General features: G+C 42.6%; 1 protein-coding gene across 1 annotated transcript in view; it reads right to left on the bottom strand.

The window, feature by feature from the left end:
* Positions 1 to 17,345, bottom strand: part of cacna1aa (calcium channel, voltage-dependent, P/Q type, alpha 1A subunit, a) — a gene marked incomplete at both ends in the record, with an annotated part of 229,070 nt that extends 211,725 nt beyond the window's left edge. Inside the window, 1 exon segment of the mRNA XM_084329161.1 lies at positions 17,022 to 17,345. Within this exon segment, the coding sequence (XP_084185287.1) occupies positions 17,022 to 17,345 (324 nt within the window).
* Positions 17,346 to 27,507: the final 10,162 nt, after the last annotated feature.

Genomic DNA, 27,507 nt, shown 5'->3' with positions numbered 1-27,507 from the left:
ATATATATTTCCAGTACCCAGCGTTGGATCAATAAACGCGATCGATATTTGGAATGGCGATCAGGAATTGGAATAATCTTTTTGGAGAACATCTGATCTGAGGTAAGGAATATATTTTACCAGTATTGGGATAATCAGAGCTATTTTCACCTATATATCAGCGTGTGCCATATGTGTGTATGTGTGTGTGTGTGCGATCAGGAAATAAGAGAATCGATTTTTCAGCCCGCTTCTATAGCGTGCATAAGTACACATATACTATCGATAATCTAGCGTTTATTTGAAAACTATTCATAAATAGGCCGAAAAATTACAACGTGTTTTGTGTATTCCACTAAAGAGAGATTATCACAGAAACTTCTGAAATCTTCTGGAAGTTTCAAGAAACAAGCGTTTTTCAAAATGGTATAAAACGGAAATGAACCGATTAAAAAACAATCCGTTTCGACAATGTTGACTGCAAACAAGTCATTGATAAGCGACGGCCATATTAGACACATAGCCATAATTTAAGATATAGTATATGTGTTCGCAAATATAAGAGCTCTATCATTGAAGTGGGTGGCGGCATTCAACGGGGTAAATAGGAAACGGAGGCCGGCACTGAAAGTGTTAAGCCATACCGGTGACACTGATGCCACTCTCCACGTTTGTAAAGATTAGACAAGGGGCGGTCCTTGACTTGTACAGTATGTCTCTGTTTTTCAAGATGGTGGCTTGCTCCTAAACCTCTTCCACCCAAACGGTTCACTGAAATAATTATGTTTCTGACAACATTTTAGGCGAGAAATAGGATATTCAATTCATATTTGAGGTGTGAGCAACACGGAGGGAGGGGGGGTGCGGAACATGGAGTGAGGGGGGAGCGGGAGGTGTGAGAAACATGGAGGGAGGGGGAGATGTGAGGAACATGGAGGGAGGGGGAGATGTGAGGAACATGGAGGGAGGGGGAGATGTGAGGAACATGGAGGGAGGGGAGAGGTGTGAGGAACATGGAGAGAGGGGGAGATGTGAGGAACATGGAGGGAGAGGGAGGTGTGAGGAACATGGAGGGAGGGGGAGGTGTGAGGAACATGGAGGTAGGGGGGGGATGTGAGGAACATGGACGGAGGGGGAGGTGTGGCCAAAGCATCCATTTGTTGTGGTCTAGCTGGCTAGCTACTGATAGCTGCTGATATCAACAAATGCTCCAGCAATAGTCGACTCGAGTGCATAATACCTCCGTTCCCTCGTTAGCTAGCTCACGTTAGCTAGCTCACGTTAGATCTATATGTCCCAGTAAACTAAATTGTCTTAACGTTATCTAGCGGGCTAGCAGTAGCTACAGATAGCTCCTGATATCAATGTCTTATAACATTGATTCAATGCGTATTCTAGCTGAGGGCTTGATGAATGTGATTTGACCAAAGAACCGTAACATTATACACCAATAGGGTCCAGCTGCAGCGCCGGAGAATCCTTGCATGCTGAATGTAGAGTATTAGTATAGGGTCTAGCTGCATCGCCGGAGAATCCTTGCTGGAGCTGGAGGCTACTCAAGTATACACACAGACAGTGGAGCTGTTTGCAGATAGCGAGCATTTTGACTTATTGCATGGTGGCGATGTCTCGCAGATAATACAACTACAAGTATGATTATATAATATATATTTTATTTAATTTTTTTTTTTTATATAAAATATATATATATATATTTTTTTTATCAAAAAAAATTTGGCAGGTAAGAATGCTTGGCGGGTAGATTCTCCCCATCTACCCGCCACTGGCCGGTGAGTCAAAAAGTTAATTTCGCTCCCTGGTTATAACTGACACAAGGACTATATGTAGTAACTGATTTAAGGGTTATAACTGATTCAAGGGCTATAACCAATTCAAGGGTTATAACTAATGCAAGGATGATGGAACTGATTCAAGGGGTATAACTGATTCAATGGTTACAAAACTGATTAAAGGTTTACAAAACTGATTTAATGGTTATTACTGATTCAAGGGTTATAACTGATGCAATGACTATAGAATATATTCAAGGTTATAACTGATTCAATGGTTATACTTGATTTGAGGGCTATAACCGTTTCAAGGGTTATAACTGATGCAAGGATGATGGAACTTATTCAAGGGTTATAACTGATTCAAGGGTTATAACTGATTCAAGGGTTACAAAACGGATTCAAGGGCTATAACTGATTCAAGGGTTATAAGTAACTGATGCAAGGACTATAGATACAAAACGGATTCAAGGGTTATAACTGATTCAAGGGTTATACTTGATTTGAGGGCTATAACTGATTCAAGGGTTATAACTGATGCAAGGGCTATGGAACTGATTCAGGGCCTATAACAGATTCAAGGTCTATAACCGATTCAAGGGTTATAACTGATGCAAGGGCTATGGAACTGATTCAGGGCCTATAACAGATTCAAGATCTATAACCGATTCAAGGGTTATAACTGATGCAAGGGCTATGGAACTGATTCAGGGCCTATAACAGATTCAAGGTCTATAACCGATTCAAGGGTTATAACTGATGCAAGGAGGATGGAACTGATTCAAGGGTTATAACTGATTCAAAGGTTACAAAACGGATTCAAGGGTTATAACTAGAGATGTTCCGATACCATTTTTCCCTTTCCGATCCGATTCCGATACCTAAGCTTTGGGTATCGGCCGATACCAATATTTATCCGATACCAGTGCATAAAATTTTTTTTTTTTTAAATTATATAAATTATACTTTTTTTTTTTTTTTTTTTTTTTAGATACTGTTATACTGTTTTTTAGTAATAACTAGAACGTATAGTATTTATTCAACAACAGGTGATTGTATAGATTTGTATTAGTATCATTAATCAATGAGTATGGGCTGCAGCACTGCAGATATACCCTACTCCAATGATCCACACGGACATTAAACGGTGTTGCACTCGCTACTCAGTGGCTCTGCAGATATACCCTATTCAGTCTGTAAGCTAGTGGCAGATAGAACGTTCATGTTGTGGTTTTTGATGCAAAATAAATATTCAACATTCTCTTTTGAAACTCCGCCTCAGACTCTTATCCTTTGGCACTTGCTGTACTTTGCTTGCAGGTCTGCAGCCATTATTGCTGGATTATGTGAATAGCACCAACTTTAGACACGGTAACGTTATCAAGCTAAGCTAACTGACCTAGCGCGTCTTCCCGCATTGATAACGTTAGTAATAGTCAGCTAACGCTAGTCCGTAGCTACTTAACTTAAATACAATTCACCGTGGGTGCATTATTGTTGATAGACGGTCACGGACAGTGTTAGGTCCTGGAGAAAGGACAGGCGATCATCTGATTTGATGTAACGTTAAAAGCGGATGTTGTTCCAACTAGCTATCTTTCCAGCTAATGCTATCATAACACCAGCCAAACACAGCCCGATTCCCGTCCGAGCTCCCCGTCACACCGCACTGTCGGGGACAATGGAATTTAAGAAAGTGTATCTGCTGTTAAAATGACACAGCATCACACTTTAAAACATGTTCATTTTATAATCCTCACTCTCCGCAGGACTCGGCAGGAGATAAATTACATCATGGGATCGGAGGCTAGAATTTACGTGTACTCGCCGATACCGATACCAGCGTTTTAGGCAGTATCGGCGGCATTTCCGATACCAGTATCGGTATCGGAACAACTCTAGTTATAACTGATTCAAGAGCTATAACCGATTCAATGGTTATAACTTATGCTAGGATGATGGAACTGATTCAAGGGTTATAACTGATTCAAGGGTTACAAAACAGATGAAGGAGTATAACTGATTAAAGGGCTACAACCGATTCAAGGGTTATAACTGATGCAAGGACTATGGAATTGATTCAAGGATTAAAACTCATTCAAGGGTTAAAACACATTCAAGGGCTATGAAACTCATCCAAGGGCTATGGAACTGATTCAGGCCCTGTGACATTTTAAATGACCCATTTTGACATTTTTGTACCTAGAAATATGTCAAGCAAGATGGAGAATTCATTTGAAAATGTCCAGTATTGACGTCAAATTAAAGATTCTAAACATCAAACAGTCAACATTCAGCTCAAATGTCCTCTTTTCTACTCACACCTTAACATAACCTGACGTCATGCGTGACAAGGGAAACATTTGGCCTCCTGGCAAATGTATGAATTCCCAAACAGGACCTATAAAACATGTTATGATATAAAGCATTAATGGAAACATGTGGTCTTAAAACAAGGCAGCTTTTCCTCATACCGGGAACGTTGACCTACTGGAGATAGGAGGTTTTCATCGGATGGCGATGCTATAAATACTTTAGTGCACAGAAAAGGGGACCACGCAGAGCAGCAAGCCGAGACCTGGTATCGAAACCAATCGCTTTCATGGGGTCATGAGGGGGATCTTTCAATGATTCTGGGTCATGTAAGAATGAATATAGAACACACACACACACACACAACACAAAAACACACAAAACACACTTTGATACAAGCACACATGCACACACAAAGTCTGTCATGATCCCTCCTCTGTGACACCCGCCACCCTGCGTGTTTTTGTTGATTTTCAGCTCCTTAGTGTGAGTGATGTGTGCTTGCTGTGTTTTGTTTTATGTCTCCTTAGTGTGAGTGATTGTGTGCTTGCTGTGTTTTGGTTTATGTCTCCTTAATTTGAGTGATTATGTGCTTGCCAGTGTTGGGACTAACGCGTTACAAAGTAACGCATTACAGTAACGAAGTTACCTTTTGCGATAAATAGTACTCTAATGCATTACTTTTCAAATTCAGTAACGCTACTTACGTTACTGAATGGTTCGACACTGCGTTATTTGCGTTATATACGGTGTAGATTGATAGCGAGCGGTAGTGATTATTATTATTATTATCCTCATATCCTGTCTGCCTGGCTGCGAGGAAACGCTATGCTGGGGGCGTGTTTTGTTTACTATTCCTGAGATTCCTGACTGATAATGGCAGCGCCCAGCTACTGCTACTCGCGTATTTCTCTTTTGTCGAGCGAAAAGAAAATAACGTTTTAGTTATGTCATTTGTGTTTTGGCTCAAAGATACTGGAGTATAACGTTAACTACGAGGACTCATCCAAATCCACTCGCCACCCGCGTAGAATGATACGAGGCGACACACAGCAAATGGGACGGAAAACGTTTTTCAACTACTTGGAGAGAGAATATACAGTACAACATGGAAATGAAACAAAGAAAATGTTTAAGGGGCTGCAGGACTAACTTTACATCTCGACAGACACTGGTGAGTGCAGTGATGTGAATGTAAATGAATGGAAACTCAAGTTGATCAACGCATTTCTGACTACAAATCTGCCAGGGAATCTCATCAATACTAATCAAACAATATAAATATAGTCCTTTCATGCACAATTGATATCCTAACTATTCTAACGTTGCAATGCACGATTGATATCTTAAACAACGTTGCAAGATTGTTATAATGAAACGCTCCGGCGACAGATATCAAGGCTGTTCCTCAAGCACTTATTTCCAACCTAGAACCTAGAACGTGCATGCGCTCAACCTAGAATGTGCATGCGCTCAACCTAAACGTGCATGCGCTCAACCTAAACGTGCATGCGCGCAACCTAAACGTGCCTGCGCTCAACCTCCCCGAGCAATTAGGCACGGTGCATTTCTTATTACGTCGGGACATTTGTGTTTGTGTCAGATTTGTGTTTATCTAGACCACATTGCTTAGCAGAGTTCAGTGATGTGAATGGAAACTGTCAAGTTGATCAACCGATTTTGAGTATCTGTATCTGGCTGCATGGGAGCAATTTTTTTCTTCTTCAAGTAACTAAATAGTTACTTTTCACAGTAACGCATTACTTTTGGGTGTACGTAACTAGTAACGTAACAGAGTTACTTTTTAAATGAGTAACTAGTAAAATAACTGAGTTACTATTTTTCAGTAACTAGCACAACACTGGTGCTTGCTGTGTTTTGGTTTATGTCTCCTTAATTTGAGTGATGTGTGCTTGCTGTGTTTTGGTTAATGTCTCCTTATTATGAGTGATGTGTGCTTGCTGTGTTTTGGTTAATCTATCCTTATTATGAGTGATGTGTGCTTGCTGTGTTTTGGTTTATGTCTACTTAGTGTGAGTGATGTGTGCTTGCCGTGTTTTGGTTAATCTTTCCTTAGTGTGAGTGATGTGTGCTTGGTGTGCTTTGGTTTATTTCTCCTTAGTGTGGGTGATGTGTGCTTGATGTGTTTTTGGTTTATTTTCAGCCTCCTTCGTACGAGTGATGTGTTGCTAGGTGTGTTTTGGTCTGTTTGTTTCCCTTCTCCTCCTTGCCCTCTCTGTCTCTCTCTGCGCACACCTGCCCGTCATCAGGAATCAGCACACCTGCCTGTCATCAAGTCATCACCACTTCCCTACAAGAACTCCACTCGGTCAGGCAGTCCTCGTCGGACCGGCGTAGTGTCGACGTGCACTTCTAGTTGATATACTAGTCAGATACTAGTCAATCTTCTTGCCTGCCTTGCCTTTCTGTCAATTTGTTTGCCTGCCTGACAGCTTGTCTTACACCTGTTCTCTCCCTGTCTCCAGGACACCTGCCCGCCAAGCCTGCCTGTCTGCTCACCTCCCCTGGTTCTCTCTGACCTCAGCCAAAATAAAGGACTTGCTATTTTCACCTTGCCTGCTTGTCCAGTGTCTCCATTTGGGTTAAGCCTTGATAGGTGACAGAAATGCATATTGATACAAGCACCGACACACTGAAAAGTAAAACACAGTTTGAAGTATCATCTAATGGCATGCTCAGAGCCTCAGGTTTTGCTGAATGCACACACACACACACATTGTGAAATGGATCATACCTATCTAGTGTTTCATAAAGAGCTCGGTGTGACTATAGATAGCAGGAACACATATTGACTTAATCTCTGCTTACAACAGCAGGGAAGAAATGCACTATAATGGACACCGATGACAGAGGCGCAACCATATGGTGTGTGTGTGTGTGTGTGTGTGTGTGCGTGTGTGTGTGTGTGTGTGTGTGTGTGTGTGTGTGTGTGTGTGTGTGTGTTAAATGTATGCTTGTATTGAAGTGCATGTTCCGCATAAACAGGGGTGCAGACAATGAACTTAGCTGACATAATGTACCGACATAGAAACAAACCATTACTGAATACATGAAAATGCACTTAAACATGCCTATACCACACACACACACACAGACACACACACAGACACACACGCAGACTTAATCGACCCATCGTCTATTCAGTCTCCTACGGCGTGTGTGAGGTTTACCGTAACCACGCTGTATGACACCAGATACAGGGTCGTTGGGGGTCGGGGGGGATCTAGGTTCAAAGGTCAGTCAGTCGATAGGGAACATATCATATCTCTGAGGTCACAGAGGATGGAGAGGTCCCTGCAGTTTAGAGTTGAGTTTAAAAAGAAAACGTGAAGCATTTCATAATTTTCTGTCAGAGGTAACACGAAGTGTTAATCCACTAGTCCCGCCCCCTGGTTCAAAATACCTTACAAAATAAAAATAAATGTACATGTTACATACAACTGCTGCCGATAATGATAAGCATGTATTCATGTACATGTTGAAGGCTGAAATTAAGAAGTTCTACACTTTTTTCTTAAAGTATGAACAACGAACCGCTAGCTAGGTTATCTTATTTCCAGTTGTAAATGAGTTAGCACTATGATAGGCTCAAGCAGACAGCATGACAGTTGGCTACTGACTAGCTACCTAGCTAACTATGACGTATATGACACTGTCTGTGACATGGTTGTAGTTTGTAGATCAACTAAACTAAACTTGTGTGTTTCTTGGAAATACATGTAATGTACATGTAGTTTTCTTTCTCTCTTTTGTCAGTTATAAGTAGACTCATTAATGCTGAGGATCTTTCGAGCAGATTAAATGTAGCTTACTGAAAAATATCATACAGACTCCATAGTAGGCTAAGGTATAGGAGTTTTTTAACCAGGGGACGAGACCAAATTAAATGTCACTAGTGTATGAAGGGGATAAAACGGTTTCTCAATCTAATCTGGCAACGCAAATCCCCCATACAAAGCCTGATTTCATCCATGTCACTATACAAACTTATTTAAACACTTGTTTCATGTGATCTCCACCATGGCTTGAACAAATCTTATGAAATACTATACGTTTTCCAATTTAGTAATTAATTATGTGCCACTGTCTAGGCTGCTGTCCTGAATTATGTAGCATCACAACATTATTTGGCTAATTAGAATTTACCAGCTGCAAAGATTATAACGTTATGATGATAACAAAGCACATGTTTGGAAATATAATGGTACATGTCAACAAGAAATGCCCAATCGGCTTCATTACATGTGCGATCTTTCGGGTCAGCTCCTGCTTTTGGTCTAGGGGTTGTTTCACACCTCACACGAACCACTCCAGTGTTCACTTTGGAGGTTGGCCGAGACCCCCTCAAACAGACGGACCAGGTTGTTTAGTGCGGAACTGAGTTCCATTACTGTGTTCACTAGGGATGCCCCGATCGATCGGCCACCGGTGATAATGCTTTATTTTCGCCGATCGTCAAAACCGATCGAAAAACATGATCCAATTCTGAGCGGAGATCTCACTCGCTGAGTTCTGTCTCAGACACACAGAGAGAGCTGCGGCGTCTGCTACTCCTCCTCCAGCCCCTCCCGCACTGATGTAAACACTAGTCTAGTGGGACACTGGGACCTCCGTGAGCTAACGTTAGCTACCGTTACAAAATGACCCAGTCAACTATTCACTTTTAGTTTAATATATGATGAGGCATTGTCTAACGGTATCTAGCCAGCTAGCTACTGATAGCTCCTGATATCAACAAATGCTCCAGCAATAGTCTAGTACTAGTGTATGATACCTCCGTTAGCTCACGTTAGATCACGTTAGCTCACGTTAGCTCACTGTTCAAAACAAAATGTCCCATTCAACTAAATAGTTCACTGAGGCGTTGTCTTAACGTTATCTAGCCGGCTAGCAGTAGCTACAGATAGCTCCTGATATCAATGTCTTATAACATAGATTTGATGCGTATTCGAGCCCCGGCTTGCATCGCAGTCACAAACGGGGCTAGCTGAGGGAGTAGGGTATATCTGCAGAGCTGCAGATATACCCTGCTGAGGGCATGCTGAATGTGATTTGACCAAAGCAGAGTATACACACAGACAGTGGAGATAGCAAGCATTTTGACTTGTTGCGTGGTGGCGATGTCTCGCAGATAATACAACTACAAGTATAATTATATAATATATTTAATAATTTTTTTTAAATGTATATAAAATATATATATATATTTTTTTTCTAATCAAAAACGATCTATATCGGATCGGTATCGGCCGATATGGCTCAAGACGATCTGTGATCGGTATCGGTGGCAAAAAACGTGATCGGGGCATCCACTGTTCACACTGGCCCAAACTAACCGCACCACAGGGGTAAGCGGTTCCATTCAAGCGGATCTAAAAAAGGCTGGTGTGAATGAACCCCCCCACGCGGGCACGCACCCGGTTGTTGTGTTGGAGAACGGTCTATATAGCCATAAGATTGAACTCTGTGATGCTAATTCTAATTAAACAGCCAGATATCTGTGTACAGTGTAAATGTGGATGTGAGAGAACAGCTATTTATAACGCAGTCCCAGGAGCTTTGGGTTGGTTCACAACTAAACAAAGCCTTGGGTCGTAAATCCGCTGAATCGTAAATCCACAGGGAGCCCGTAAATCGGGCGAATCAAGCAGCTATCTGAATCTCTCGCCACCGAAGCATCAATCAAACAAGCCATGAATCAATTGAAGCCACTGGACGAGGGGATGTGTCTATCGGCCGAGGAATCTAATCAAAGCGCACAGGCAAAGAGTGAATTCATTCAGTTTTTTTGCTGTTTTTTAACAGGCGACTTGCAGTTGTGCAGTCAGCGCAAATGAGTGTTAATGCCCTGCATCATCTCCATCTTTGACCATGAATACCGCATAACAATGTCATAACACACACCCCTTGAAAATTACATTTGAATCCATCACATCTAAAAAGTAAAAACAAAAAAAAAGCAGATTTCATTAATCTCAACCGAATCGTTTGTCGACCGCAAAATCAAATACGTTTCAACCGTCGTATCCCCGCGACTCAACCTTGCACCCTCGCCGTCAACCGAGAGTGTAATAATGTCAACTGGTTTACTGTGAATCGCCAAATCATACATAACCGGAATCGTGTTTAACTGCCCATCAGCCTCTTTTCATGGCCAACTGAATCATCTCATGAGCTAAAGCAGTGAGTCAGTGGAGCAGCAGAGTGAACCGTCCCTTGTCTGAACAGTGTGCGCTGAGCCCAGTGAATCGCTTATCAATCACGAGGTCATCCCAGGTGAACGCCGAGCCCAGTGAATCACTTATCAATCATGAGATCGTCCCAGGTGAACGCAGAGCCCACTGCCCGCTGGTGGGTGAGAAGTGACTCAAGGTCTGTCTGTCACGGTGGGGGATTTTCATGCATTCATTCTATTTGTCATTGGGGGTATTTTCACACTGCTGATTCAAACCAAACCTGAACTGAGCTGTGGTGGTCACAGCTCCCCCTTGGCTCTGTCATCAGCCGGCATGGATATCATTCCACTGCTACGCTGATGACACCCAACTCTACCTCAAACTAAACCCTACCCTATCAACAGTCCTGCCATCATCCACTCTGACCACCTGCCTGGAGGAGACTAAGGCGTGGATGAAGCACAGCTTCCTACAGTTAAACAGCTCCAAAACTGAAGCCCTTCTCATTGGCACCCCACAGCAGGTCCGCTCATCCACCATCACCACCATCACCTTTTCCGGCCAGAACATCACCCTGTCACCAACAATCACCAACCTAGGGGTTACAATGGACCCTCACCTGACCTTTGAGGCGCACATCATACAACTGTACAACAACTGCTTCTACCACCTTAGGAACATCGCCAAACTTCGCCTCACACTCACTCTGTCCGACGCCGAAAAGCGAATCCACGCCTTTGTCTCCTCCAGGCTGGACTACTGCAACGCACTCCTCATCGGGATCCCTAGCAAGAACATCCAAAGGCTACAATGTATCCAGAATAGCGCTGCTAGGATCCTGATGGGAGAACGGAAATACCACCATATCACACCCATCCTCAAGTCCCTTCACTGGCTTCCTGTCTCACTCAGGATCAAGTACAAAGTCTCCCTGCTCACTCACCAGTGCCTCCATGGAAACGCCCCCCCCCCCTCTACCTTAAATAACTCATCACCCCTCACTCCTCCTCACGACATCTCCGCTCCGGCCAGGCAAACCGCTTCCAGCGCCCAAGGACCAAACTCTGCACCATGGGAGATCGGACTTTCTGCTCATTCACTACCAGTCTGTGGAATGCTCTCCCTGACCACCTGAGAGCACCACAGACTGTGGATGATTTTAAAAAGGGCCTCAAAACTCATCTTTTGAGCCTTTTAGAGCCTTTTGTTGATTTTTATCTAGGTTTAGCTCCACACATTTGATGTTCTTTTACCAGTTTTAGCCCTTCTTATTTGATGTTTTTTACACTTTTACTAGTTTTAGTGTTATTTTTACTCATTACTAGTTTTAGTCTTGCTTATTTTATATTCTTTCTGTTTTTTACTCTCTTGCTAGCTTTTATGTTCTTTTACAATGTAGCACTTTGAGATTTGCTCCACAACGATAAAGCGCCCTACAAATCAAATATATTATTATTATTATTATTATTATTATTATTATTATTATTATTATTATTATTATTATTATTATTATTATTATTATTATTATTATTATTATTATTATTATTATTATTATTATTATTATTATTATTATTATTATTATTATTATTATTATTATTATTATTATTATTATTATTATAATTATTATTATTATTATTATTATTATTATTATTATTATTATTATTATTATTATTATTATTATTATTATTATTATTATTATTATTATTATTATTATTATTATTATTATTATGTTAATTTAATGTATGTATGACATTTTTCTCCCCTCTATCTCATAATACAATTAGGAAGAGGGAAAGTACAATTAGGTACAAATTTGACTGACATTTTAACAAAACAGCATCTTCTCCAGACAATTCTAAAAAAATTAATTGTATCCACTTTTTCTCCGCTTTTTCAATTTTTCTCCCATCCCAATTCCATTGTGCCAATTCTTCCCTCCCCTGTCTTGAACGTTGCTCGCATATGCCCCCCACGGGCCGGTTGTAGGGAGGATAGAAGCCTTGCATCATGTGTCCCCTCTGGTACACGAGGAGGCAGCCTGTCACATCTTTTCACCTGCCAGCGTGGACTCTCATTGGCGAGGTGTAACGTGTAGGAGGCTCACACTACCCCCGCCATTTCCTGTCTCTGCTGTGCAGGCGTCCCCAACCGACCTGTAGGAGTCGCTGTCCACAACGTCCTGATTACCACCCATCGACTTCCACCCTCTAACTCTGCAATTGAGTTAGTATGACGGCTGGCCCAAGCCGGAGGCAACGCCGACAGCGCGGAGTCGAACCCGGTGTCTCTTACGTTGGGGACGAGCGCAATATCCGCTGCGCCATCCAGCCGCCTACAATTCACAATTATTATGCAATTGTCACTTTTACCTTTTTAATACTCCTGCAAGAGACACTTTTTTTTTTATTAACTTAAATATATACAGTGTATATATAGTTAAATATATATATTTATATATAGTATATTTTTACAATATTCATATATTGTGGACAAAGGTATTGCAAAAGTCCATACCTTTTGCATGGATATTTGGTATACCTCCCATGCAGCCCTACTTCAAAGCCATATGCAAGGCTCTGGGAGAGTCACAACAAACATCATAAAAATGATGAACGTCACATTTACATAGACCACAGACTCAAGTCATCTGGAAGGATTGTGAATGTCACACATCGTCCAGAAGTATACGTACACAACCTCTACTGTCTTTAAAGATAAATGTCTTAGATCTTACAGTCTTTACATAATGAGATTTGAAAGCATGACTCATCCAAAAAAACGTCAAATGGACATGGTTCCTTGTCTGAAAGCTTGCCAGAGCCTATAAACCAGGAGAGGAGTTGTTGTTTTTTTAAGGTCTACAGAAGGGCTGTCAGAATGAATTTCAATATTCTAATACATGAATTTGACTCAAGTTCAATAGAATTGTATTATTTCTTTTTATAAAAATAAATAAATAAACATTGATATATGAGGTGAACTGAAGATCACTGTTTTTGTCTCTATTTCATGATTTTGGGAAGATGTAATTATCCTTATTCACACGGCCACTGGGTGATGGGGTGGGAAGGTGCCTGTTCATTTCAATGTTAAAACCTAGCTATAAAAATACTACAAGAACCAAAACAGTCAAAACAACAGGCAGAAGGCACTAATGTAGTTACAGACTCATGATTACCGGACTCTGATTGTTTTCAACTAACTGCTGTCGTTTTTGTGTTTTGAAATGTATAGAAATCAATTAGTCATCTGCTCGTTGAAATGCTAGTTTTTTTTTTAAATATATATATATACTGTATTTAAATACCTCAGCTGCATGAGTCATGGAGGAACATAAAAGGAGCTCCACTTGTATTTTCTATCATTTTGATGCTAGAATTGTTATTTTTGAATGAAATTCTTAGCAGTTCTCATGGTTTTGCCACCCCCAGCCTTGTCTCGATTAAAAGCACAAATGACTGGTAGCGGATCAGCTAGCCTAACTGTTGACCAAAAACACCTCTTCCCGGGGGTTTTAAGCTAGGCTAATGGTCCGTATCCGCTTCCATTCATTTGTGCTAAGCTAATAGGCTAGCTTGCAGCCGGATAGCTTTCTACTGAACGCACAGACAGGAAATCGGTATCTGTCTTCTTGTCTGACTCTGGAGAAGATGGTAAGCACATTTCCCATAATGTTGGCATGTTCCTTTAAAGATGGAGGCAATGTGAATAAAGTCAATGTGAGCCAATACATGGGTGTTACAAAGTGCAGCTTTGATAATTGTAAGCATTTTACGCCTGCTTTCAATTTATCGTTAATATTATAATTTAACGATATTTCCCCCCCTTGGTGGATTTTTTTTGTCAAATCAGTTGTGCAATAGTCACTTTTGGTGAGTTGTTTCTATACAATTCAGTTATATGACATTTAGGTATGACACAGGACTACACAAGCATTTTTAGTATAGAAATGTGTCAACAGACTAAAGCAGGGAACCACAATATTTTGCATACGAATTATGCAGAATGTAATATCATAACTGTCTATTACTTTTCTTGCAATTGAGCCAATTTTCCTTAGGTACGGTTTTGAGGTGTGTGTTCAACAGAATGTAGTATCAAAAACACATTCACAAAAAGTATGGGTTACTGAATGCTGAACTGCACTATTATAATCACTAAGCCAGACCTTACCTGTGTCCCTGTATCACTTGTCTCTGCTGCCCTTTGATAAAAAAAAACTCCCTATGTCCATTTTCCTTTTTTTTGGGCATATTTCAGTTAGTCACAGTAAAAGTCACCTAGTAAAAGTGAGATAATTGACAATATCAAAACATGCTAGGGCTGTACCGAATAGTTCGAAGCTTCGTTCATAATGTTGACATTCGAATTCTAAATCAACATAAAAAATTGTAATTTTTTTTTTTTTTACATTTTTATTTGCCAAGGTATGGCGAGTGCCATACCTTGCCATACCAAATGGACGCCCCTGCCGGTGGCTGGTATGAATGCCTCACCTTGTGTACAGTCATCATGAGATGACTAAGCATCCACATCACCGTAAATCACAGGCCTCTCACTGACTCCATCACCCATGCAGACCACACCCGCATAGAGCCTAGTCACATTAAAGGGGAATGCCACCCATTTTGTGATTTCACATATGTTCCTAGCGGGGCCACGGAACAGTTCGGACAGTATTTGTGAACACGCAACCACTCTCTCTCCTGAAGCTAGAAATCGGAGAGAGAGAGAGAGCCCTCCAATCGGTGATGTCACCGGGATGTCAAATCTGGGGCTGCTCGATAAGACGATGAGTGGGGATCTGACTGTGCGAGGCCATACGATGTTGGTGTGAGCTCCTATACGCCCCAAAGGAGCTTTACATTCTAGCATTGCAAGGTCTGAACCACCAGAATCCAAGCCTCAGTTGGACGTGAGAGCTGCTCACACAAACATCTGATGGCCTCAGAGTCAGAGACCCATTCACTGTGTATGGAGGAGCAGCCGCAGATTTTACATCTCAGTGGCATCACTGATTGGAGGGTTCTCTCCCTGACGTCTAGCTTTGGGAGAGAGCGGTGCGTGTTCTCAAATACTGACTGAGTCGTCCCCAGGCACAGGAAGAACATATGTCAATTCTTAAGATGCTTCCTTGATGACTTTACACAGACCTACAAACACATACACAGACATGCGCACACAGACAATCTTGCAAATCCCTGCTTCCTTTCCTGCACATTCTCTCTCTCTCTCTCTCTCTCTCTCTCTCTCTCTCTCTCTATAATATATACAGACAATCTTGCAAATCCCTGCTTCCTTTCCTGCACATTCTCTCTCTCTCTCTCTCTCTCTCTCTCTCTCTCTCTCTCTCTCTCTCTCTCAGTTAATTCTGTGTCTCTCTCACACGTCTCTATTGAGATGCTGAATAGATATGATGGTGACGCTGTATAAGTAGCTCCTCCTACATTTCAGCATCAGTGCAATTAATGTGTGTAGTTATGTCACAGCTCAAGTATCAGGGTGGATCAATGCAACCATTACTCCGATTTCCTCTCTCGTCATTAACACTCATCTCTCTGTCAAACACACACACACACACACACACACACACATACACACACACACACACACACACACACACACACACACACACACACACACACACACACACACACACACACACACACATAGACACGTTAGAGCAAATGGCAAAATTACTTTCCATCTCACCCCAAAATGGTGCAATGTGCTCAAACCTGAGAGATGAAATTACGGTGGCAAGCTAGGACACACACACACATGACTCGATGAAAAACAGCTGCACATCTATTCAATGACTCCTGCATCCATTGAAGTTACAGTAGGTAACACAGGCAAAGAGGAGTGTTCTCAAGACTGGAAATACATGAACATACTGTTGATGAGAAAGTTGTTGAGTACACACACTTACACGCATACACACACACGCATGCGCGCGCGCACACACACACACACACACACACACACACACACACACACACACACACACACACACACACACACACACACACACACACACAGAGCCTTCCCTATCAGCATCCTGCAGGTGTCTTGCCAGATACGTGTGTGGGTTTGTGTGTGTGTGTGTGTGTGTGTGTGTGTGTGTGTGTGTGTGTGCGTGTGTGTGTGTGTGTAAGTGAAGGGACACACTCAGAATTTGGGATATTCACCCCCCCCCCCCCCCCCCCCCCCCCTTATGTCTCCCTCCCCCTCCTTGCCACCCCTCCCCCTTCTCTCATATTTCTGCTCCCGCGTGAGGCGCTGGGCCTAGACTGCACATGCTGACATCAGCTCTCTCTCTCTCGCTCTCTCTCTTTCTCTCTCTCTTCCGAAAAATATGTAACGGGCAGGTCACACGCGAGCGTGTCAGCGAATTCCAGTAACAGCTGTGATTGATAGAACTAAAGTGATGGGGGCTGGTACACTGGCCTCCGGTGTTAATAGCTCTAATTGGTCATTCCCCATTCATTAACGTCCCGATGCTATAAACAACGTCTACAGTATAAGCACTATATAGCTAAAGTCCCTTTAACGTACACAACGCCTCTTGAACTGGCGTGGTTTGTAAAATGTTTGATTAAGACCCCCTAAAATGACTAATACTATACTATGCACCATAAATTCAAGGACCATGCATTCAAACAGCAACTGTAGTAGTAGCCTATACCTGGTCTCCAGGTAAAGCCTATATCTTACTCACTGTACACGGGCCCGGTTATACATGTAAAGGATATGGCCATTCGGTGATCTTTTTGGCGTATTTTCTCACAAAGTTATCCTCGCTGAAGATGAACAGCGAGCGGTTGACGGTGAAACAGTTCTGGCGCACCGGTATGGGGTTGTAGAGGGCCATGGTCCGGGCTCTCTGCGCCATAGACTGCTTGTACACCCTCTGGACCCCGGGCCCTCCGGGGGCACCGTGGCCGTGTCCGTGACCATGTCCGTGGGGCCCACCCTGCATCCTACCGCCGCCGCGGCCGCCAGGGCCCCCTCCGCCGGGCCCTCCGCCATACCTGGCCGGTACCTCGCCTTCGAACCGTGCCATTCTCTGGTGGACACCGAATGCCGATCTTCACGAAGCAGCGGAGAAGGAGACGACGGGTTCTCAGCAGCGCAGCCACACAACATTACATCCCATCTGGCTCAGAACTGCTCCTATGCACAACGGTTTGTCTCTCGCAGTGCCGCTGTTTGCACACCTGCACCGGGCGACGGGATGGCAACGAGATGCGGCCCTTGGCTTCACGCCCATGTATGGACTCGCGTTTCTGTGCGTTTCTGTGCGTCTCTGCCCGCGGCCAAATGCGAATGTGTGAGAAAATGCAATCTGCGGTCGGCTGGCTGGCTGGCTGGCTGGCTGGTCGCACTGTATAGCCTGGTCTTGTGGGGCTTCTTCTTGGTGTATCTCCTCAGTTCGTATAAAAAAGCAACCGCCCCGACATGAAATATGGGGAGATCGGAGGGAGAGTCAGCGTGAATGTTTCATGTTGTTCCCCTCGGCTTGGATCACCTACTGCGCGCTACAGCAGCCTGCTGTGCTTCTCTTCGACCGTTCAATTCTTTACTGTCATGACAGCGTGAGATGACAATACAAACGCCTGCAATAACACGCAGGCCTGGTGGGAGGAAAAAAATTCTAAAATCGAAAATGAATCTAAAAACAAGAAAAATAAATAGCCTACCTACACGGCGGTCAGTGTTTCTCAACTTGCCATTTTGGTCCCCCTTGTCGCGTTTCCGAGATTTAAAAAAGACAGTAAAAAAAGGAGGGGGGGGGGAAGCTACTATTATTTATTTATTTTGAAACATCCGCAATGTTTGGTACAGTGTGTGGTTATAATGTGGCTCTCCCACCACCTCACCGTCCCTTCACAAGCGCGCACAGACACACGGGCATCTCTCCACACCGAGAACAATGTTTGATAGCCTTATTTCAGAGCGCGCATCCCTGGTTAGAGAAGAAAAGGAAAAAGACGGCGTTTTCCTCTCATATGTTATTGTCTATGCAATCGAACGCTGTATAGGTGGATCGATTTTCTCACGTGAATTGAATGGCAACCCCCTCGCTACAACCATCATCTTCATCTTCTCTCCATCACCTGCGCGGCCGTCCATACGTGGTCGAAGCCTCGGAAGGGACATATGATACGGACACTGGCGGCAGCATCGTCAAAGGCGAGCAGATGACGGGCGCCTCTCCTCCGCGGTCTCACCCTCCTCTCTCATCGGCTCCGTGTCGTGGGCTGAGCGCAGTGGACCAATTCGATAAAGTCCCTCACCATCCCCGCCCCGCAGAGTGCCTGCGCCCGCTGTCCAGTGTCCTGGTGGCCGCGTCCTTCCTCTCTCTCTCTCCTTCGATAAGTGCGCTCCTCTCGGCCTTCTCTCTCTCTCTCTCTCTCTCTCTCTCTCTCTCTCTCTCTCTCTCTCTCTCTCTCTCTCTCTCTCTCTCTCTCTCTCTCTCTCTCTCTCTCTCTCTCTCTCTCTCTCTCTCTCTCTCTCTCTCTCTCTCTCTCTCTCTCTCTCTCTCTCTCTCTCTCTCTCTCTCTCTCTCTCTCTCTCTCCTCTCTCTCTCTCTCTCTCTCTCTCTCTCTCTCTCTCTCTCTCCGTCCAACGGTCCCTGGGGGAGGAGAGCAAGGATGGATGGATGAATGGATGAAGGAGAGAGTGTTGGGGAAAGGGAGGGTGGGCTGTTTCTTTGGATATCCGCCCAGCGGTGTATATGCCTATATATCAAACAAGCGGGTAGAACGTGACATCTCCGTCTGTATAGTCGGACCTATAATGAGAGAGGAATCGATCCTGCGCCGCGCATGAACGCGCGTGTGAGGCGAGCACAGCCGCAGCGCATGACGCACGCATCCCCCACTCTCCCGCTACTCGTCCAACTTCCAGACGCATGCACAAGCCTATACCCTGCCATGGAAGCAATCGCCAGCGAACAGTATAATATACGATTTCAAGGCGCTATCCAAACTACAGTCCTGATCAAACAGACCCGACCCCCCCCCCCCCCTCTCTCTCTCTCTCTCTCTCTCTCTCTCTCTCTCTCTCTCTCTCTCTCTCTCTCTCTCTCTCTCTCTCTCTCTCTCTCTCTCTCTCTCTCTCTCAGACACACACACACACACACAATCCCGCTTCCATGGCATGTATAGAAAAACAATCCGTAAAAATCACAGGTGACATACACTCACTCCATGACACAACAGCAGGTTGATGTGAGAAAGGCAAGAGCGTTCCTTGCGCCCGTGCGTGAATGTGTGAGTGTGTGTGCGTATGTTGGGATGGATGGGGTAGCCCGTAGGTAGGGGAGGATAGGATAGGTTGGGTTATGCAGTTCGTGCAGCTATACAGCTGCAGCCCCAGCGTGAGAGTGAGTGCATGTGAGGTGTGTTTGTGTAGGCTATGTGTGTGCGTGTGTGTGTGCGTGTGACTGTGTGTGCGTGTGACTGTGTGCGCGCGCGCATCCGTGCGTGTCTGTTAGGGACGGAAAGAAAGAGAAAAAAAAGGGGGGGGGGCAGGCTATTCTTAGCAACAGACATTTGGAAATTAATGGACGGAGAGGAGAACGCTCTCCTCCCTCCCTCCCTCCCTCCCTCCCTCTCACCCCCCTCTCTCTCTCCCTCCCTCCCTGGATCTGAGTCGAGGCTCCTCTTCCCTGGCGGTCTTCCATCTCCTATTGGCTCCTCTGAGTTCAGCAGCACTCCGACCATTACTACACTCCCTATACAGCCTATTCCAGGTGTTGCAGCCCTGCTACTCCACACCCTCCCCCGAACTACATGGCAAAACAAACGCCCTCAAGCAGGCAACATGGTTGAGCAATTTTGACAACAATATTATGAACAATGGTAATGTGTTTTCTGATATTTCAGCTCCCCTATGCTGCATACATTTTGTCACCAGCCGCAAATACTGTTACTAATTCATGTCCCAGAGAAATACTATTCTGAAAACTATACTGTCATTTATGCAGTGACTTTTCAACCAAAGGACATACATTTGCACTTTACAATTACACATTAATGTAAATAAGTATGTACATGTGTACAGTACAAGAACATAAGTTGGCATTTAACCACCCTCTGAGCAATTTTACGCTGAATAGACGTTTAAAAGACGTCTAAATGGCCCATAGACGTCTAGGGAGAGTGCAGAGTGCAAATGTAGCAGTAGCGTGAACAAATGATTAACTGGAATATATATAAATGAGTACTACTGAGTAATAATGCTGATCCGATGTATGTACAGTGATACAGGTATAAATACACTATGGTTTAAGACTTTAAGTCATACTGGCCAATGGTATAACTAGTAAGAGTATAGGTAAGGGATATATACTGTACATAGATGTAGTATTATACAAGCATGTACTGTAAACAGGAGTATATGCAGGTATATTCAGACACATATATATGTGATATTATACAGTATTCATGAACTGGACTCAAACGTGGAGGGAACACACCAGGTGAGTGTTTGAAGGAGGAAGAGGGTACAGTAGGCACCGTTCCAACTGTCCGTCCACCACTAGTCCACCCCACACTCACAGCAAGTCCACTCTCTTAATCTATCATGTGTTGTAATTGATTGCCTCCAGAAATAGCACTTCCTTGAATGGGAAACGGACGCAGATTTAAGGAGGACCGGGCAAATTAGCTCCAGTTACCCAAGGGATCCGGTCAAAAGAGACACGTTAGAGGGGCAAGGGTATAGATCGATAGTGGCACGACCTTAAACACCTATCTATTACAGGAAGGGATCTTTGCTTACCCATGTCCACTTGAGCATTTGACAGCATTACGGATTCTAACTTTAAGGGCGTCAGATTAGGGTCAATGGTGAAAAAACGAGTTTGTTTTGAGCATGGCACGGTGAGGTGATATTAGACCTACGTTTGGCTAGAGTAGACTCTCTCTTTTTGCATATTGTGCTAGCAATCTAAACTGTCAAGAAGCATTTCAGTCATGAGTAAAGTAAAGCACATTCTGCATAGAAAATCACTCTACATTCTCTACTGTTCACTAGTTTTACCATATTTAAATTACTGTGCTGAAGTCTGGGGAAACACTTATAATTCTACACTACAACCACTTTTTATACTCCAAAAAAGGGCCATAAGGATAGTTCACATTGCAGGTTATCGTGATCACACAAACATATTATTTTTAAAGTCAAAAACATTAAAGATGATCTTGTGGAATTTAAAACGGCACAATTAATGTATAAAGCAAAAGGTCATGTACTTCCAGGAAACATTCAAGAACTGTTTTTTGATAGGGAGGGGGGTTATAATCTGAGGGGAGAACTCAATTTAAAAGTTCTAAATGTACGCACTACCATGAGAAGACACTGCATCTCAATATGTGGAGTGAAACTGTGGAACAGTCTAAATGTGGTGCTAAAGCAATGTCCAAACATGAGACAATTCAAACTGATGTATAAGGAAATGATGTTCACGAGGTACAGGGATGAGGAAGGGACTTGATATTCACGGGTGTTTACATTTTAATTTGATTTCTTTCATGTTTTACATATATAGTTTTTGTTTTTTTGTTTTGCATATATATATTTTTTTCTTTATGTTTTAAGATAGTACACTCATTTGAGTAGTGGAAAAGGGGTAGGATTAAATACGTGTATACTTCTTCCTACTCCTTTTCGAACATGTAAATTGAGTTATGTTTTGCTTTTGTTTAGTTATTATTTTGTTTGAGTTATGTTTTGATTTTGTTTAGTTATTTATTTTGTTTATATTCATTTACATGTTCGAAATAAAGATAATAAAAAAATAAATAAAAAATTGACAGACAATATGACCAGTACCTTATCAGCACCATGGACAGTACCATATTAGTGACATGTAAAGGATCATTTTAGGAGAACTCACACACTACAGTATATTGCTCCCAAAATTAGTTTGATACACTAGATTTGATACACACTACACAGACTAGACAGGATCATCATAAGGGCATCCAAAATCATTAACTGCACACTCCCCACCCTGGACTCCATACACAAACATCACACCATCACACACGCACACAAAATCATCAGTGACCCCCTGCACCCAGCTCATCACCTCTTCCAACTCCTCCCCTCTGGTAGGAGTTTCAGGTCACTAGGCAGCCGCACAGTTAGGTTCAACAACAGTTTCTTCCCCAAGGCCATACAATTACTTAACTCCAACTCCTCCTAATTTCACCCCCTGCTGTTATGTTATGTATGTTATGTTATGTTTATGTTATGTTATGTTATGTTCCATGTGTCTTCTTATGTCTTTGTGGACTGTGGTGTATTGTCGCAGCTACCACCTGCACCGTGCTCGAATTCCACCGGCCTGGCCGTGTGGCAATAAAAGGAACTTGAACTTGAACTTGATTACATTGCACAGTGTACAAGTTCTATCTTTCACTATAATCTGTCACAACTCAGTACCTACAAGAAGGATGTGCATATGTCTACCTGAGAACTTCAAGCATACTCTACCATATCACCAACAATATCACTCAATACCATGCCAACACCACGGACAGCACCACATTAGTACCATATCACCAGCCATATTACTCATATACTATCACATCAGGACCATAGTTTCAGTAACGTGACCGGCACCATAGTACAATGAAATACCACACCACCAACCAAATGACAGATAACTATCTTATCAATGTCATGAGTGAACAATGTTAGCACCATATCAGCACCATGGACAGTTCCATATGCCAACTGTATCAGCAACATGAAGAAGTCTTTATTTGTCATGCAGATTAACACACACGAGATGGGCAACACACAGGAACACACACACATTCATTGAGTAGCCAATGAAATATCTCTGCACTTGACCCATCCCGTCTTCCTTCCCCCCAAGGGCAGCCGGGAGCAGACACGCGCTGCGTGGGCCGTGCCAGACCAGGCTGCAGAAACAAATTAGTGGGGGGGGGCATAAAATGTTCTCGGGGGGGGCACAATGGTTTTTCAACACAGGTTCCCTTTTATACGTTTCAGCTGGGACAGCGGCGCTGTGGCTTGCTTGGCGCTGTCCACGGTGCTGAACTGAACAGCAGAGAGGCAATTGAAAAATCGAATTTCTCTCTATCTTAAGAACTTTCACTTATACAAAAACAGACTGAACGGATATATATAACAGACCTGCTGGGGCAGCGGACTGAGAGCAGGGGACACAAACAGGCTGCATAAGATGGTCAAGAAGGCCAGTAGCGTGGTTGGGGTGGCGGAGAGGAGGAACCTTGCTAAGCTCCAGGCCATCAGGGAAAACCCCTCCCACCCACTATACACAGACTTGGCTGACAGGAGGAGCATGTTATAGGCTCACACTACCTAAATGCAGCACTGAATGGCACAGGAAGTCCTTCATTCCGACAGCCATCAGACTATACAATGCATCGCTGTGCCTCACTGCATCACTGAGCACAGAGTGACAGTTACCATCTTCCTGGACTCTTACTTTTTAAACAGCACTGTGCAATATTACACCTACTGTAGACTTCAGTATATTTTTACTGTATTTATTTACTGTATCTTTTATTCTATTTTTATTCTATTTCATTTTATTCTATTCTTAGGCCATTTGTTTTGTTATTCTTATTTGTGACTTGTTCTGTCTAAATGTTTAATGTTGAGTGATTTGCAGTGTAAAATTTCCCTCAGGATTATACATTTCTATTCTATTCTATTCTATTCTATATCTTTGAAAAGTCTCCATTTATTCAACACTTCTGAATTCACTGACAAACTGAACTGAACTGACAAAAATAAGGTGCATAAAAAAGCAAACAAAATTCCTCCACAGGCTACTCACCATCATAAGTAGAGAGGCAAGCAGTGTTTGGGGACAGAGTGAAATCTTCTTAAAACACTGCCCCTCCACTCATTCCTGAACTTTTTTGTTAAGTCCTTCTCAAATGCCAACTGAATTAAATTGGCCTTAGTTGCGTCGATGAACCATACTAAGGCGATGTTCTGTAAAGACGTTCTTGAGGGTAGAAAACGAATTCTCACAGAGTGCCGTGCTAGCTTCAGTAGTGTTGTTGTTGATATCAGTGCCCACTAGGGCTGTCCCCGACTAAGCATTTGGATAGTTGACTTTGATTAAAAAAAAAAAAAAAAAAAAGAATTTACCAGGGTGGGCACAGCTGACTCAGTGGGCGGGCCCGGCCCCCTAATGCCCGCCCATGGCGCCGGGACTGGGCCGTGCCCGGGGACCGATCCAAGGGTTCCTGTCCATCTTCGTCAGGGACGCGATAGCATTAGTGATCTGTTCTGCATGTTTTGCCATTCCTTATCGGAAGGGGAAACCCTTGCGAGCACGGGGGGAGAACATGCAAACTCCACACAGAAAGGCCCGGGAGATCCCCCTCCTGGGTACCTGGCAACACGGCAACCTGGTCCCCAAGCGTGAATCGAATCCAGGACCATCTAGCTGTGAGGCGACAGTGTTAACCACTACACCACCGTGTTTTGATGGACATCAAAACATTATTACTGGCACCAATAATCACATTCTTGTGGCCCTAGCCTATAACACGAACTACATTAGCACCAAATCAGCACCATGGACAGTAGCATATTCCACTGGCATGCCCCGTGGATATTACCACTCCAACAACCATACAATACACAATACAATACTAATACTAGTGATACTTGTGAATCTTTTGAAAAAATCTTTTGTAAAACTAAATTAATAAATACAAATAAAAAGGGTGTAGAAAAGCTGAAGTGAGTGTCCATAGCAAGTGAAGAGGGTGTTCTTTGGGGAAGAGAGGATATATGCAAATACAGCTAGCTAGGTAATGAATGATAATGAAATAAACCAGCCTTCATATCTGCCCTGATGAAACATGTTGGCTGTTTTTATTGTTCAATTGTGAACTAAAGCCTTTAAAAAAAAAAGAAGAGTTGCCTTGGTCCATTTTCTATATAGTATCATTGAGTAGAACCACATTAATACCATATTGACGCCATATTCACCACAGCACCATAGATACCTTAACATAGACCTTATCAGTGATGTGGTAATATCATAACCCTAACTACATCAGTACCATAGATACCTTAACATAGACCTTATCAGTGGTGTGTAATATCATAACCCTAACTACATCAGTACCATAGATACCTTAAGGACCAGCCAGTCACTAGAACAGGTTCCATAGGTACCAAAATGCCATTCCAATAAAAAAATGATGTAGTATAAGGAGGTAGCTTACCAATAAAGGCCTTACAAATGAACAAATACCAGTGTTTGTTGCGCCTCTCCATCAGCGAGGACCAACCAACCATCTCATAAAGGACACAGTGATGAGTGTCTTATCTATCATTAGTGATGAATCTGAGGGCAGAGTGATATACAGAGTCCAAGGATTTAAGGGTTGAGGCCGCAGCATGTCTATCCACAGGGGTGTAAAAAGTACCCAGAAATTATACTTAAGTGAAAGTATGGGTACTGTCTCAAAATCTGACTCAAGTAAAAGTCAAAGTATCTAGCTAAAAACACACTTGAGTAAAAGTAAAAAAGTCCTACTTTTAAATGTACTTAAGTACTAAAAAGTAAAAGTAATTTTTTTTTAAAGGGATAGACCAGGGGTCTCAAACTCATTCCATCGTGGGCCAAGTTTTCATTTTAATTACACATTGCACCAGGTGAGTTAGTTGAAGAGGTGAGCCAATTAGTGAAATCATCAGCTGGTGTTTAGGCAAGGCTGGAATGAAACCAAGCATACACTTCTGCCCACAATGGAATGTGTTCTGCGAGGGAGCATGTCTATTATCCCCGGGTCCTATGTTCCCCGGGTCGTATGTTCCCCGATTGATTGATTGATTGATTGATTGATTGATTGAACATTTTTGACCACCAGCCCTGATTCCAAACTCTAACCTTAACCAACTTCGAAAGAGGGCTTAAGCTTAACCAGTTCGAAACAAGGCGGACATTAATAATTAATAAAATAATAAAAATTTATAAAATTTTCAATCAATTAATCAATCAACCGGGGAACATAGGACCCGGGGAACATAGGGATGATCCCTTCTGCGATAGACAATGCTGAAATGAAAAAACAGAGGACACTTTTTTTGCATTAAAACTATTTAATGCACTTCTCCATTGAAGGTAAACTAACATGGACGGCATTCACATCACAGCATGAATAATATCACAATATTAAAAACAGAATGGTGTATCCTGAATAATATCACAATATTAACCACAGCATACTGGATTATCCTGAATAATATCACAATATTAAAGAGAGAATACTGGAGTACCCTGAATAATATCACAATATTAAAGACAGAATACTGGAGTACCCTGAATAATATCACAATATTAAAGACAGAATACTGGAGTATCCTGAATAATATCACAATATTAAAGACAGAATACTGGAGTATCCTGAATAATATCACAATATTAAAGACAGAATACTGGAGTACCCTGAATAATATCACAATATTAAAGACAGAATACTGGAGTACCCTGAATAATATCACAATATTAAAGACAGAATACTGGAGTACCCTGAATAATATCACAATATTAACCACAGCATAATGCGGATCTGACTGTCTATTCTTCTGATAGCAGGTGTTTAATCAAAGATCCCCGCTTTCTAGTCTTGCACAAGGACCAATCAGCATGTGTATGGGCGGGTTTATTTTCCATTGATGGGGATTTGATTGGCTGTTTACCTGCGGTCGCAGGATTAATAACGTTAACGTTAGTTCGGCCAGATAAACAATTCAAATATACTAATTAAAATGGTTGGACCTGTGAGATTTGTACTTTGTACTTTGTAGGTCTGCATTTTAAATGTAAGGAGTAAAAAGTATGTTTTTTTTCTCTGAAATGTAATGGAGTAAAAGTACAAAGTATACAAACCTAATAATACTTGAGTAAAGTACAAATCCCCCAAAACAGTACTTAAGTATTGTAACAAAGTACAATTACTCAAGTACTTTACACCCCTGTCTATACATGACATCACCATAGTCCAGGACTGATAAGAAGACTGCTTTGACAACTCTCTTCCTACTAATCAAAGGAAAGCTGGTTCTGTTTCTGTATAGGAAGCCAATTGTCTGTCGCAACTTGGGGGCAAGGTTGTCCATATGGAATTTAAATGTACATTTCTCATGGAGCCACACACCAAGATATTTATATTCAGTGACTCTCACAA

This window comes from Notolepis coatsorum, assembly GCF_963971535.1.
Source record: "Notolepis coatsorum genome assembly, chromosome: 14".
Classification (NCBI taxonomy): domain Eukaryota; kingdom Metazoa; phylum Chordata; class Actinopteri; order Aulopiformes; family Paralepididae; genus Notolepis; species Notolepis coatsorum.
The sequence above is the reverse complement of the archived record's forward strand: the minus strand, read 5'-3'. Positions and strand labels throughout refer to the sequence as shown.